A 16,454-nucleotide genomic window follows, 5' to 3' on the forward strand; every position below is an offset into this window, starting at 1 on the left:
ATTATGCAGAGCTGCGTGTCTCGGTCAGACTCAGCAGCTGATCTGATCTCTCTCTCGCGTCCGGTTAAACTTCACTCGCGTTTATGTCCATATGGATCAGATCCAGCTCTCCTGATCGGCCTTTATAGAGAGCACCGATCAAACTATTAAGAGTGAATATCAGCCGATAATGACCGGCGGCCGATCGATCGGAGCCTCCCTAATTATTACCAGACATTTTGACCGGCAGGTTTTGAATTTACCGGTTTTTAATACATTTTACCAGCTAAAAACGGAAACCCTGATTTGGGCCCATTTTCACTACAATGAGGCGGAGAAAAAAAGCGAATGCATTGTTTCATCAGAAGGGAAGCAATGTGGCCATAACACAGCTGGTACAAACACCACAAACCTGACCAGATACTCTCTGCAAAGCTTCTTAATCATTCAACCTGTGTTATTCATCAAATAAGGACAAGATATAATCTTATTTATTTATATATACTAAAATGACAAATTATTGGTTTTGGCTAGACTAGTTTGACTGAAATGTTCTATATAATGACTAAAAAAGACTCAACAGTTTTCATTGACAAAAAGTAGTCTAAAATAATTAGTTTTCTTTGACTAAAATAAGACTAAAATGCTCAGACTTTTAGTCGACTAAAACTTGACTAAATAAAAACAGGATGAAGGTGACTAAATATGACTAAAACTAAAAAGAACATTTCACACAGGACTAAGACTAAAACTAAATAAAAAAATAGCTGACGAAATTAACACTAGCTGACATCAGCAATATGTATTATAAACAGTTCTATTTAGTATTAGAAATTAAATATTGACAAAATCACTAGATAACCCTAGACACACGCAGTGCTGCTGAGTACCTGCTGAGCACCCTCTCTCCGCGGCAGTCCCTGCCCCTGCGGGCGTCCGTCAGCTTCTTGTTGGTGCTGAGGGCCGTCCACACCTTGGAGCCGTACATACAGCAGTCCAGAGCTGTCCCCCCCTCCCTGTTCCTCTGAGTGATGTCCGCTCCACGAGACAGGAACAACCTGCAGACGGAGGATGTTAAAGGTAGTCTAGTGAATAGGTCTGACAATGTTATGTAAGGTGTAATATAACTTATCAACCGCAATTAACTAATGAGAGGGCTTTGAAGCTAAAATTGATATCTGCAGATAAAGCTGGACAACATTTTCCAGTAGCTAACACTTCACAGCATGACCATGTGCCAAAACACGTAGAATTACGGAGCCCTGGAGGGTTCATAGAGAGAAAAATAAATAAAACGTGGCCACGCTTTAGTAACTCGTGCGCACGAGTTAATAAAGCGTGCGCACGAGTTAATAAAGCGCGCGCACGAGTTACTAAAGCGTGCGCACGCTTTAGTAACTCGTGCGCACGCTTTAGTAACTCGTGCGCACGAGTTAATAAAGCGTGCGCACGAGTTAATAAAGCGTGCGCACGAGTTACTAAAGCGTGCGCACGAGTTACTAAAGCGTGCGCACGAGTTAATAAAGCGTGGCCTCGTTTTGTGTGCGGGAATTTGTTTATGATAGTATCGTTCGTTCCGGTGCACTCCGGCAGGACTATAGCACATCGAAATTAAGATTAAACGAATTTCTTTCACTTGGGAATACACATAACTATGGAGAACCAGATTTGTGTAAATTACTGTTCGTGGTAATTTGAAAACAAATGCCGGTGGTGTCGGACACACACAAACACACCGAACACACAGAGCGGAGCACAAACACACCGAACACACAGAGCGGAGCACACACACACACACACACACACACACACACACACACACACACACACACACACACACACACACACACACACACACACACACACACACACACACACACACACACACACACACACACACACACACACACACACACACACACACACACACACACACACACACACACACACACACACACACACACACACACACACACACACCACACACACACACACACACACACACACACACACACACACACACACACACACACACACACACACACACACACACACAGGTGACAGGACATCTCCTTCATAAAACGAGGGGAATACTCTGGTAGTTCGATGTGTGTAGAGGTGTGTGTGGTTGAACGTGGCAGCCTCGACCTCTATCCAGCGGTGCTAATGAAGGGCAACGCAGTGAAGTAAACAGTAAAAGGCACCGCTCTTTGCAGCTGGTGCTGCTCTTCTCAGATTCTGCTGAATTACACGTTACTGCCTCCAGTGCCCTGTACGACGAAGCCAGTTCAACAGACCCTGGATATGTTTGATTTACCCGGCTTAACTAACCCTAACAAACGCAATGTCGCTAAGCGGTCCTACGAAGCTGGTTATCAACTCAGCAAATCAACCAGGGTTTCTCTGTCCGGCTGAGGGCGCGTTCACGTGAAAGGGACGGTGTTACCAACATTTGACCAATCACAAACATGGAGACGGGTGCTGACAGTGCAGCGTCATACTTCATGAATGAATAGTGTAAATAGCAAATCCTGCTTCGTAGTACAGGCCACTGGTGCCACAGAGAGGAGGTTTTCCTTCTATAAAACAGCTGTGGGCAGCAGATTCTGTGAGTCACGGACAGGAATCCCTCAATTTCAATAAAACGAGGCCACGCTTTATTAACTCGTGCGCACACTTTATTAACTCGTGCGCACGCTTTATTAACTCGTGCCCACGCTTTATTAACTCGTGCGCACGCTTTATTAACTCGTGCGAACGATAAAGTAAAACGTGGCCACGTTTTATTTATTTTTCTCTCAATGAACCCTCCAGGGCTCCGTATAGAATGAATTAGGATTCAAACTAAAATAATTGTTGAGAGATTTTAACCTAACACTCAAAAATATAGTCATTCAAGAATTGATCCATCGAAAATGAGAAATACTGTAAAAATCTGTAGTCCTGAATTTGATAAAGGTGTGTGTAACACAAACAAACGTTGCACTCAGATCCACACAAACTCACATGACACACTCCAGGTGGTTCTCTCTGGCAGCCACATGGAGCGCGGAGTCCCCGTGAACGTTGACGGCGCTGAGGTCGCAGCGGGCCTCCAGCAGAGCCTGGGCCAGGTCGTCACAGCCCGAGAGAGCGGCCCAGTGCACACACACGTTCTCCTCCTGAACACGCACGTGTTGGACAGGGCTTTACAATCACCTGAAGCCTAATTCATTCATCATTATTAATGTGACGACTACATGTGCTGCACTGTATGTAGAACATTCTTTGGTCTAATTGTTAATGTGGTTTTCCTGACTTGAGGGTGGGTACTGACCTTGTCCCTGATGTTCACGTCGGCCCCTCTGGCCAGCAGCAGGTGGACCAGCTCCCTGTGCTTGTGCTCGATGGCCCAGGTGATGGGAGTCCAGCCCCCATCATCCTGCACACAACAGGCTGTAAGACTTGTGCTTTACACTTTACAAAATTAGCTGCTAGCTGCCGTTAGCCAATGAGGCAGTGCATGTGTTACCTGACAGTTGATGTATTTGGATGCCTTGGAGAGCAGATGATGGATTATGTCATGATGTCCCAGTTTAGCTGCCAGATGCAGACAGGTGAAACCCATGATATCCTGAGATTACAACATGATTCACATTGAACAACACTGAGCTGCTGCCACTACTGTGTAGTCCAGAATATTGTGCATTTCATTGGCTACTGCACTTAAAGTTAAACTCACATTTTTTTAAAACTAGACATTAAAACAGACATGATGAAGGAAAATGTGTCCAACAGTTCAGATGTGTCTGTGACGAATCGTCTTTCTGCTGAGCCGTAGAGGTTCATAAAATGTACTGGTTTTAAGACCTTCAGCTGACTTTAGTCAGTCCACTAAGTGATATTTAAAGTGGCTGTAATCAATCATAGGTCCATTTGTGCACTTTTTAACAAGGTTGAACGTGTTTGGTCATACAAAGGGCCTGAGTAATGGCAGCAGTTGACAGTTATGGATTGGATTGAATGACTAATGAAGAAGCAGAGTTTGACATGAGCACACATCAGCTATAGCCCTGAGAGATGGCGCTACCTTGTGGCTGACAGCGGCTCCGGCTCTCAGCAGGTACTTCACCGTGTCCACATGGTTGTTCTCACAGGCGGCCATTAGCGGGGTCCTCTGCTCCTCGTCACACATGTCCAGGTTGGCTCCCGCCTTTGTGTGCGCACAAACACAAACACTTGGAATTTTTACTATCTGATTCGAAAACGTATTTAGCTAATTTCACTCCTGAAAGATGTATATAATATATAATGACCTTTGACAAAATCACCATTAGGCTGTATTTTAAATGTAAGGGAGACTATCTCCAAAGGTAAACCGTGTACCTGTATTTTCTGCATCATTCTGACAATCACTGACCAAGCCTTAAAGGTCATTCATCCTAAAATATATATTACTTTAATATGTTTTAAGTAAATTGGTACATTGATTCCAGATGAATCAACATGTAAAGAAAGCCACTGAGAAGGGGCCAACATTGCTATGTGAGGCATTAGTTTCTTCATAAAAGACATGTGTCCCTTTTAGCATTGCAGCAACATAATTATAACTAGAGAATGCAATTCCTGAAGAAATTGCAAGTGGGAATGCTTTATGCTGAAAAGCTGATGCTGAACTGCTATGCTGGAATATAATGTGTAAGATGAAAGTGAAGAACATAGATTGAAATGACACATGAACACTGGGGGCTTGAATGTGTGATAAGAGAAGAAAATAAAGTAAAAAGGCTTGCAGAATATTTGAACTGCAAACTTTTGAACTAACTTGATGGCGAATGATCTGTCACCATGGCAACGGTATTTGATGACACCCCATAATACGCTTAGATGTGTTGATGGCTGCATCGTTACCAAACCTGTGATGTTTTGGGTCGTTTGGATCATCTTCACTGAAGTTATGAGAAAACCGTGTTTCATGGCGAGCATTGTGTTGCCATGGCAACGGCATTTGAAGAAATATCAAAACTGTCACATAGATGTCTTCACGGCTGGACTGTTAGCACACATGTGAAGTTTGAGTCCTTTTTGACAATTTTCATAGGAGTTATAGCAATATCATGTTTTATGGCGAGGGATACGCATCCCTTCCATGGGAACGGCATATGGTGAGAACTCAGATTTGGCGTAGAGCTGTTGAGGCATGGACCAGTGATATACAGGTGAAGATTGGGGGACGATGGGACCGTGTCCATTGGAGTTACAGTGACATCGTGTTTTATGGCAAGGGATGCGTTGCCATAGTAACATGTAGAGCTGTTCAGGGCCACAGTGTTAACCGTCATGTGATGTTTGGTGGTGTTCTGAGCATGTCAGTTGGAGTTATGACATCATGGCATATCTCCAACACACAGGTTTATGTTTGAGGTAACAACGTTATGAAACACCTGTGCTTGAGCCCAGAGATCAAAGGTTTCCATGGTGATGTGCAGTAATCAGTGAGAGGAGCTTTCACCTGGGAATCATAGCCATAGAAGCCCGGCTCCGCATCTTAGAAAGTAACTCAGTTAAAGTAAAGCCCATGTTAGCATGTGCGGACCGGCAAAATGTAGCTCCTCTTAGCCGTCCCCCGGCAACTCCCGAGCAGCAGGGAGGCTGGGTGACTGTTCAGAAGGGGCATAACGCGACACCCGCAGGTCCCCACCAACCCGTTCACGTATCTAACAGATATTCCCCACTCAGCGAGACACCCGCTGAGAAGCCAACTCTGGTTATTGGTAGCTCTATTATGAGACACGTGAATTTAGAGACCGAAGCCTCCACAGTCACATGCATTCCGGGGGCCAGAGCGGGCGACGTTGAGGCGCATCTTAAACTGCTGGCTAAAGATAAACGTAAATACAGTAGGATTGTTATTCACGTCGGTGGTAATGATGTTCGTTTACGCCAATCAGAATGCACAAAACTTAATGTGGAGTCGGTGTGTAGTTATGCTAAAACAATGTCGGACACCGTAATCTTCTCTGGTCCCCTCCCCAATCTGATCAATGATGACATGTATAGCCGCATGTCATCATTTCAGCGCTGGTTGTCTTGGTGGTGCCCAGCAAACAATGTGGGCTTCGTAAATAATTGGACAGCCTTCTGGGGAAAACCTGGTCTGATTAAGAGAGACGGCATTCACCCTACTTTGAAAGGTGCAGATCTCATTTCGGCAAACATTTCAGGGCTTTGTGGACGTAATCCATGACAAACTGGAGTTGAGACCAGGAGGCAGAGTCGCAGTCTTACACGCTTCTCTGCGCTCTCTCCTAGGCAGTCACCCATAGGAATCCCGAACCCAATAAAATACCCAATATTAGCGGTGTGTGTGTCTGCCCAAGGACAATTTAAGGTAAAACCTAATAGAGGTGTCATACATAATAACCTAATAAAAGTAAATGTAACAACTACTACAGTGCAACAAAACAGGAAGATTAAATGTGGTCTCTTAAACATAAGATCTCTAGCATCTAAAGCAATATTGGTAAATGATTTAATATCAGATTATAATATTGATATATGCTGTCTCACTGAAACTTGGTTGAGACATGAAGAATATGTCAGCATAAATGAGGCCACTCCACCCAGCCATGTCAACACTCATATTGCTCGAGGCATGGGCCGAGGAGGTGGAGTTGCAGCAATCTTTGACTCAAGTTTACTTATCAATACTAAACCAAAATGTAATTATACCTCTTTTGAAAGCCTCGTTTTTAGTCTTACGCATCCGACCTGGAAAACTTTGCAGCCAATCTTATTTGTTACAGTGTATCGTGCACCAGGTCCTTATTCAGAATTCTTATCAGAATTCTCTGAGTTTTTATCAACTTTGGTTCTTAAAACAGACAAAGTAATTATCGTAGGTGACTTTAATATTCATGTTGACGATGATAAAAATAGCCTTACTGTTGCATTTAACTCTATATTAGATTCTGTTGGTTTCTGTCAGAGTGTAAATAAACCAACCCACTGTTATAATCACACTCTCGACCTTGTTCTGACTTATGGTATTGAAATTGAGCAACTATTAGTCGAACCGCATAATCCTGCTTTATCTGACCATTTCTTAGTAACTTTTGAAGTACTGTTACTAGACTACAAAGCATTAGTCAAAAGCTCTTGCAGCAGAAACCTATCTGTTAGTGCTATAGCCACATTTAAGGAAGAGATTCAACCAATACTTAACTCGATAGCATGTCTGCATGTAGGGGAGGAAACTTATACAAAATGTACACCACCCCAAATTGATCATGTTGTTGATAGTGCTATAGATGCGCTGCGAATAAAATTAGATTCTGTTGCTCCTTTGAAAAAGAAGAAAATAAAACAACATAGATTAGCTCCATGGCATAATGCCGAAACCCGCAAAATAAAGCAAAAGTCTAGACAACTTGAAAGGATATGGCGTTCCACTAAACTTGAAGAATCTCGTTTAATTTGGCATATTACTCTCAATGAATATAAGAAAGCACTGCGTAAAGCGAGAGCAGCCTACTACTCTTCATTAATAGATGAGAATAAGAATAATGCAAGATTTCTTTTCAGCACTGTAGCCAGGCTGACAGAGAGCCACAGCTCCATTGAGCCTTCTATTCCCATAGCACTCAGTAGTAATGATTTTATGTGCTTTTTTAACGATAAAATTGTTACTCTTAGAAACAAAATTAATGACCTCTTGCCTTCGACCAGTATAGTGTTATCAACAGCTCCCGGAATCGTAAGTTCTAATATTACACTAGATAGTAAACTAGAATGCTTTTCAGCCATTAACCTTGAACAATTACATTCAATGATTCTCTCTTCTAAACCATCAACGTGTATGTTAGACCCAATTCCAACTAAGCTGTTGAAGGAAGTTTTTCCATTAATTAGCACTTCTTTATTAAATATTATGAATATGTCTTTATTATCAGGCTATGTTCCACAATCATTCAAAGTAGCAGTGATAAAACCGCTTCTTAAAAAGCACAACCTCGATCCAGAGGTTTTAGCCAACTATAGACCTATTTCTAATCTTCCGTTCCTCTCAAAAATTCTTGAGAAAGCGGTCGCAAAACAGTTGTGTGATTACTTAAAAAACAATGATTTATTTGAAGATTTTCAGTCTGGCTTTAGAACACATCATAGCACAGAGACAGCTCTGGTTAAAGTCACAAATGATATTCTAATAGCCTCAGACAAGGGACTTGTCTCTATTCTTGTTTTGCTCGATCTTAGTGCTGCATTTGATACTATCGACCATGATATCCTATTGCAAAGACTAGAGCACTTAGTTGGCATACAGGGAACTGCTTTAGGCTGGTTTAGGTCCTATATATCTGAACGCTCTCAGTTTGTACGTGTTAACGATGAATCTTCCACGCAAACCAAAGTTAGCCATGGAGTGCCACAGGGCTCAGTGCTCGGACCTATTTTGTTCACATTATATATGCTTCCGTTAGGCAATATTATAAGGAATCATTCTGTAAACTTTCATTGTTATGCGGATGATACTCAACTATATTTATCAACCAAGCCTGATGAAATTAATCATCTAAATAAAATTCAAGACTGCCTTAAGGACTTAAAAACGTGGATGACCTTAAACTTTTTGATGTTAAACACGACCAAAACTGAAGTTATTGTACTTGGCCCGAAGAATCTACGAAACAAATTATCTAAAGACATACTAACTATGGATGGCATTAATTTGGCCTCCAGTGAGACTGTAAGGAATCTTGGTGTTATATTTGATCAGGATTTATCCTTTAACGCCCACATAAAATCAATTTCAAGGACCGCCTACTTCCATCTACGTAACATTGCAAAAATCAGGCATATCTTGCCTCAAAACGATGCAGAGAAACTAGTCCATGCATTTGTTACTTCTAGGCTGGATTATTGTAACTCTTTATTATCAGGGAGTACCAAGAAGTCAATCAAGTCGCTTCAGCTGATTCAAAATGCTGCGGCTCGTGTACTAACCAGCGTTAGGAAAAGGGACCACATTACTCCTGTTCTGGCTGCCTTACACTGGCTCCCTATAGAACACAGGATAGAATTTAAAATTCTTCTTCTCGCCTACAAAGCCCTTAATGGGCAGGCGCCATCTTACCTTAAAGAACTCATTATACCCTACTGTCCTACTAGGGCATTGCGTTCCAAGAATGCAGGGTTGTTGGTTGTTCCTAGAATCTTTAAAAGTACAATGGGAGCCAGAGCCTTTTCTTATCAAGCTCCACATTTGTGGAATCAGCTTCCAGTTTGTGTTCGGGCGGCAGACACCCTATCCGTTTTTAAGAGTGCGCTTAAGACCTTCCTTTTTGATAAAGCTTATAGTTAGGGCTGATTAGATTCAGCCCCTAGTTTTGCTGATATAGGCTTAGTTTGTCGGGGGACATCTTACTTCTTCCTTCTCTCTGTCTATACCCGTGTACTCTCATGTTCCGATTAACCCAGCTTCCCCAAATGTCTTTCTTTTTGGTGTCTATATACGCTGGGATCCGGAGTCATGGATGATCCTGCGGTCCTGTGTCCTGGATCGCGAGCGCTGGATCTTGAGTCGTGGCTGTGGTCCTGGATCATAGGTCCTGGATGGATATCCTCGTGGATTCATCTTCCTATTATACACACATGCATTTCCAAACATTTGGACTACCTATGTTGCAAATGTATTATCTTTTCAATTTACACACGGCATCTATTGCACGTCTGTCCGTCCTGGGAGAGGGATCCCTCCTCTGTTGCTCTCCCTGAGGTTTCTCCCATTTTTCCCTTTAAACTGGGTTTTCTTTGGAAGTTTTTCCTTGTACGATGTGAGGGTCTAAGGACAGAGGGTGTCGTATTGTCATACTGATATTCTGTACACACTGTGAAGACCACTGAGACAAATGTAACATTTGTGATATTGGGCTATATAAATAAACATTGATTGATTAAATAAAGGCTACATACATACAGGAGAGCCTTTCCATTGTTCTGAATGAGAGATAAACCTCTTACATGTGAATGTTTTGTTGAAGAACCGTAACAGATATCGGTGAAATGTCAACGCGTGAAGCATCTCAAAGACTCTGAGCATCTGAAGTGTGCTTTTTGTGTACTTCCGGGTTAATAATGTGGCCTTTTTGGCAGATTAACTAAAGGTGTGCAGCTGCTGCTGTGAGGAAAGAGCAGCCTGAATGTACAATGATTGGCTTTAACCTGTTGAACCCCATCAACCCAACCCCGGGCAGAACAACGCATCATCTGCAGGAAACAGCGTCTGAGGGCTTCTTAATATTTAATAAACTATGAATGTTTCATATCCATGTAACGGGAAGAAACTCAGCTAACTGCATTAGCTACGAGCGAAAAAATCTTAAGGCTGTTAACACAGAACTCTAGCTATACCAATCGATATACTTATTGGATCTGCACAAACAAGCTTAGATAACATCCTGAGAGTCCACAGATTATAGAAATATAAGGATCATCACTGAGCGATCAGAACTCGTGACAGGGGAAGCAAATACAGACAACACACGACGTAGCTTTAGGTAGCAAAACACGGAGATATGCTCACTTTAGCTGTTATTCTGATCAAAAGTCGTGTTCAATGGCATTAAAATGGGAAAAAACGCGGCTGAAGGTTAATCCATAGGTTAATACAATGAGTCTGTCACTTTGAAAAATCCATAATTCAATTTGTATGCAAAAATCGGAGAATAAAAATTAGCTGCTAATGGTAGCCACCAGAGTGTGTCACAACTCCAGTTTTGGCTACGCGTCACTCTCACTCCTTATTTGGTAACCTGTGTGTGTATGTGGAACTTTCCCTCGATTCCATTGGCTCTAGCTGTTAAAAAGAGATGTCAATCAACAAGATCGACCGAGGGGGGGCCAGAGATAAGGAAAAACCTCCCAAATTACACCAGAAGCGTTTTTTTTTGTTGCTAAACCTCTCTAAAAAAGGTAAAATGTCAATTGTTTTGCATCAATCTTGATACAGGGTACTTATATGTTGTACTTTGGATTCCTAAAGCTTGTAGTCTACTATCCCATCATTCAAGGGTGGTTTTCACTATAAGTAAACAATTATTTTTGGACAGACACTATAATTTACAGTTTTTTACTATGTTCAATCTGAATTTTCTTTAAAATAAAAAACATCTATATTGACTCTACATCCAACTCAAAGGTTTATCATTACTTTGAGAAAAAAGATTAATAATTTTCCCCTTTTAGAAGTGTAGTTATGGTCATTTGTTCTGAGAATGTAATTTTCGAGCCTGAGACTTGAAAAACAGGGATGGGTTTCAACAGGTTAATGGAGAAATGTTGAACGTTTTTGACACGTCATGCCCTCAAGAGGCATTTTGTTTAATTGTTTTGCTTAATTCTTTAATTTTTGTCAAGCTACGAGATGTTTTCCTACGTTTCTCATGGCAGGTTTAAAAAAATAAATAAAGGTGAATTTCAAGCTGTCCTTAGGCGCATTCACACCGCAGTACTTTTCCCACAAAGGTTCATGAGAACTTAGTTCATGAGAACTCTTTTGTCGCGTTCACACCAAAAAGAGCCGGTACTAAAATTAGTTCATGAGAACCTTTTTACCCCCTTTTCCGTCCCTGCTAGAGAGCAGGGACTTTCGTGGGAGAAAAAGGTTCCTATGTCTGATTGGCTGGGCGGATTGCAAACCACGCCCCGTAAAACTCCCAAAAAGTTTTGTGAAGCCGCCATTTTATTATCCTCGCATTAGCATTAGTCCAGCGCAGAAACGCGGAGAGACTAACTTATGGCAACACAAAATAAAACATGGGAGAAAGTACTGCGGTGTGAATGCGCCTCTTCACTCTAGCTTTGAGATCACGCACTCTAGCGTTAACGAGCTGAGCAATACACACTAATGTTAAAATCTGAACAATGTTTAATATCTCTAAAAGTTTGAATCTGATGTAAAAGTAGTTTAGCATGAATAATGTCAGAAAGATGTGTAACATTTTAAAGTTGGAATGAGGTTTCTGAGTGAAAGTATGAATGAGCAGTTAGCAGTTGAAGTCGCATGAAGATTTTTCAAGTCTGAAGAGTTTCTCCATTGACTTCCATGTTAAACATTTGATGAATTATGGGATGTATCTCTGGAATTATGAAAGTTATGAATGAGAAAAGTAATAGCAACCGATTCCCGACCTCGCTGAACGTTTTGATGTTTGAACGGAGTTTCTGCGATGTTCAATGTGGGAGGAGAAGAGGGCCAAAATAACCCGGTGGAATAAAAATAAAGAATGTCATGCGTCGAAGAACAAGTAGTGGGAATGCTGTATCAGCATTCCCACTAAATTAATAATTTGTTACCAATGTCTTTACTGCACATAACAAATGTAGTATTTTTTATAATAATATCAGAATGTCCATGTAATTGAATGTTGTCAATATAAACGCCTGGCCTAAATTCCCAGAACCTAAAAGACAGAACTAGAGAAGTCTGGTGTTCTGCTTTGATGCATCTTTGTGAACACAGGCCCTGAGGGGCAGCCTGTGGTGAAGACCCTCCTCACCTGGACCAGCATGTGGCAGATCTCCTGGTGGCCCTCAGCAGCTGCTGCATGAAGAGGGGTCACTCTGTTTGGGCCCTCCATCAAAAAGTTGGGGTCCTTCCCATCAACTACAATTTAAAATGGTTGGTTTGTCAGTGAGTGTAATAATAGAAATTATAAAAAAACATATATTGAGCTATTTTATGAGATGCTGCTTTATGTCAAGTAACAGTTACCTAGCAGCTGGATGACCTTCTGGAGCTCTCCTTGTTTAGCAGAGATGTACAGCTGTCTGGTGGGGTACTTCACCTTCTTTGGTTTCAAGCTAAACAATATGAAAATGTATCAACCAAGGACTTCCATCAAGGGGCAAACTGCGGCAAAAAATCACATGGTTAACCTTACTTGTCATCATCCAGCGCCGTCAGGATGCTCTCTAGTGGCTCTTTGGGTATTCTGTCTGTGGCACACACAGCCTCGCCCTTTGACCTGGAGAGACAGCCAGCAGGACAGCTGTAATCAACTAAGATGAGCCTTAATATTTGCAAGTTTATTGATCTTGGCGAAGGAATTGGATTTTCTAAGCCACATGAGTGCTGTTACCTGCTCGGGCTCTGGTCTCGGCCCCTCTGTGGCTCGCTGCTCTTCTTAGCTCTGAGTATGCGTGGAACAGCAGGCGTGGTTGGTACTGATGGCAGGGCGGCCATATTTGGAACAGCTGGGAGTGACGGCCCGGGTTTGGATCTGGGTACAAAGGGAACCGGATCAGCCTTCAGCACGGTGACCTCTATGGCACCGCTGGCATCCTCTCCGCAGTGGGGGCAGAACCTGAGGTCCTTCAGGATGGAGGCACAGTTGCGGTGGAAACGGTGGGAGATGCTGCCGTACGGCCTGCACTCCATGAAGGTGCCCTGGAGGACGGAGCAGGAAAATGCTGCATCAAGGTTACGGAGCACCACATCAAAGAATATAATATACATTATGATATACAGTTTATAGTATTCAAATGTTATTTTAAGTGAGGTGAAGTGGCGTAACAAGGTTGTTATTGGCGCCGGTGCAAATATTGTTTTGGGGGCCACCCCTATCGCCCCAAACATAAGCACACGCTGATGCGCTCACACACGCACGGACACAGACAACCACTCAGAAGCACCACATTTAGGCTATCAACAACAGCCTGCCCTGGCCTCATACGACCACAGCCTGACAACGGCACAGCGAACTAATCACACAATCACTTTACAGAATTAATCGAGATCTCGAGGACGATGTATGACAAAAAAAACTAATTTCGTAAGTTTAGCCGTTACATCTCCTTGTTCTCTCTTGTCCTTTCTCTTTGAGAGCCGCTCTTGTCCTTTGGTTTGCTGTACATAAATGCAGGATATTCAATTTTGTATAGCGAGGCGAAGTCACGCCCATCTACTTCCGGTCCATGGGACCTTATTTCGGAAAAATTATATATTGAAGTCAATGGAGAGAGATATCGTATCTTTCGATCCCGTTTGAATTGTGCCACGAACACATATGATGTTTGTCAATCTTAACAAATCATTTCCATGTCAAAAAGTCACAGTTTGTCGTAAAACTGTTGAAATATAAGATAAGATATACCCAACTAGAAAGACTACAAATCCCAGAGTCCCGGTCCCGCATGCTGGCTCTCACGGAACCGACTAACTCCCCTTGTGTGTATGTACAGCTCTCAACATGTCCAGACTTGGAGTGATTTTCACCTCTTTTAATACTTTCTGCCTCATTCTGAAAGAAAGAGGTGAAATATTCCAACGTGACGGGCGTCTTGGTGTGTGGTGCGAGACGGGAGATGTAGTTCTTTGAGCGGTTTCACACAAAAAAAGTGTTACTTCACAGTTTGACGACACATTTTAATATTTTTGACTTGCAAAATGATCTTTTAAATTGACAAACATCATATGTGTAATTCGTGGCACAATTCAAACGGGATCGAAAGATAATCTTTCTCTCCCCATTGACTTCAATACATAATTTTTCCGAAATAAGGTCCCATGGAGCTCCCCCGGAAAGGAAGGGACTTCGCCTCTCGATGCTGCCGAACTTGCTGCTGCCAGACAAATTACAAATTAATTTAGCTTGCTTGGTTACTTTGAAGACTGCGTGAACCGGCCAATGCCATTGGGGCCCCGAAAAAGAAAGATATATTTAAAAAAAATTGTTTTGCATGGGCCCCTGCCCGGCCCTTGGCCCTGGTGCGTTGCACCGGCTGCACCGTCGATAGTTACGCCACTGAAGTGCGTACAAACGGTTTACACACAAATCCAGGATCCATCAATAATTTCTTACTTGAACTTGTTTTTACTCTGCAAACTGTAGTGTATTTTTTAACTCAAGTGTTGTCTCAAGTTATAGATACGTTTTAAGATAATCAAAAGAGCTGAAGTATCGTGTGGTTCATTTTAATTAATGTATTACTTGAACTACCATCCCCAGCTGGGAGTGAAAGATGTTTCAACCATTTCTCCACTTTTTTTAATTTCTGTTTTAACAATGTATCCATAACTTAGCTACCCATTCAAAAGACATATTCATTACTTTAAGCTATAACAACAATTTTTCAATCACTGTTTATTACTTTTCCCTTATCCCTTAAGCACTTTGAATTGCCTTGTGTTGAAAGGTGCTATATAAATAAACTTGCCTTGCCTTATCATTTTAACAGTCACCTTATTTGTACAGGTACCTATAAAACATTTGGCAAAAATCGAGCACATTGACCATATTTAGTCCAGCCAGGTTCTGTATTGAACTCGTCTTTGAAGCAGGCTAGGAAAAGTTGTCAGAGCAAAACACAGGCGACAAGTCAAGGACTCATTTTAGACTCCAACTTAAGCTTTACATCAGGTATAAACAAGGTAACTACAAACAGCGTTACTCTGTTTGTGAAGTTAATTTAATTAATTTATCTTATTTATGTGACTTGTAATGTACTTCATTTTGTTATGTCTTGTGGGTTAGGGTTGTTTTGTGTCTTATATATTGTCTATATATATATATATATATATTGTCTATATATATATATATATATATGCTAAAACAATAAAGAAAGTGTTTTTAAAAACAGCTTTCCTCCACCTTAGAAATATTGCCAAAGTGAGCCCATTTTTTTACAACCAAGAGGCTGAAATGAATCCATGCGTTCATCTCAAGCAGGTTGGACTACTGCAATGCACTCTTCACTGGTCTTTCCTATTTAGTGTGAATGCTGTTATAAAATATTTTATACTTTTTGAAATATTCAGCTTTTTAAACTTTTGTTAACATGGAAGTCAATGGGACGACTCTTCAAATCCTCTTAACTGCTTCTCCTTCCACATACTTTCATTCCAACTTTAAAATGATCACAAGACCTTCAGCTATAACACTTGTTATTCAGATCTTTGCTATCTCTTACACTTTGAGATATTGAACTTAGTTTGGAGCTTGGTCAAGACGCTTCCTTCAGACTGTAACAGTAGAGCGCATGGAGCAGCTCCTTAAGTCTGGAGTGCTTTGATCTCAAAACAGAGTGGAGGAGTGCTTGAAATTCTCCCACAAAATGTTTTTAAACCTGCCATAATTCCCAAACCCTACACTCCTCAGACATAATTGTTCATGAAAAACGTAGGGAAACCTCTCCTAGGTTGGAAAATAAAAAAAAATTAAGAAGAAATATTAAACAAAATACCTCTTGAGGGCATGAAGAGACAAAAACTCTCCTTCACATCAAATGGAAAGGCTCTCCTTTCACAGCACATCTCCATGGAAACCTTTGATCTCTGGGTTTACACACACAGGTGTTTGTAAGCATTCATTCACTACTACTTACATTTACTATCCAACTCCTTCAGCCTAATTTCAGCTGCAGAAACTATTCAACTATTACATTATTCAGCTATTTCAGGACATTGAGGCTATACATTTTGTTGTTTATACCTTTTT

At 41.5% G+C, this 16,454-nt stretch overlaps 1 protein-coding gene across 1 annotated transcript in view; it reads right to left on the reverse strand.

The window, feature by feature from the left end:
• The window catches only part of ehmt1a (euchromatic histone-lysine N-methyltransferase 1a), a 35,874-nt gene that overhangs the window by 12,591 nt on the left and 6,829 nt on the right, over positions 1 to 16,454 (reverse strand). The window contains exons 8-16 of the mRNA XM_034091240.2: positions 13,098 to 13,405; positions 12,900 to 12,983; positions 12,731 to 12,819; positions 12,516 to 12,622; positions 4,049 to 4,171; positions 3,491 to 3,592; positions 3,296 to 3,400; positions 2,986 to 3,140; positions 870 to 1,037 (exon numbers count right to left, since the gene is read on the reverse strand). Coding sequence (XP_033947131.1) covers positions 870 to 1,037; positions 2,986 to 3,140; positions 3,296 to 3,400; positions 3,491 to 3,592; positions 4,049 to 4,171; positions 12,516 to 12,622; positions 12,731 to 12,819; positions 12,900 to 12,983; positions 13,098 to 13,405 — 1,241 coding nt within the window. The remainder of the gene's footprint in view (positions 1 to 869; positions 1,038 to 2,985; positions 3,141 to 3,295; positions 3,401 to 3,490; positions 3,593 to 4,048; positions 4,172 to 12,515; positions 12,623 to 12,730; positions 12,820 to 12,899; positions 12,984 to 13,097; positions 13,406 to 16,454) is intronic.

This window comes from Pseudochaenichthys georgianus, chromosome 9 (genome assembly GCF_902827115.2).
Source record: "Pseudochaenichthys georgianus chromosome 9, fPseGeo1.2, whole genome shotgun sequence".
Taxonomy (NCBI): domain Eukaryota; kingdom Metazoa; phylum Chordata; class Actinopteri; order Perciformes; family Channichthyidae; genus Pseudochaenichthys; species Pseudochaenichthys georgianus.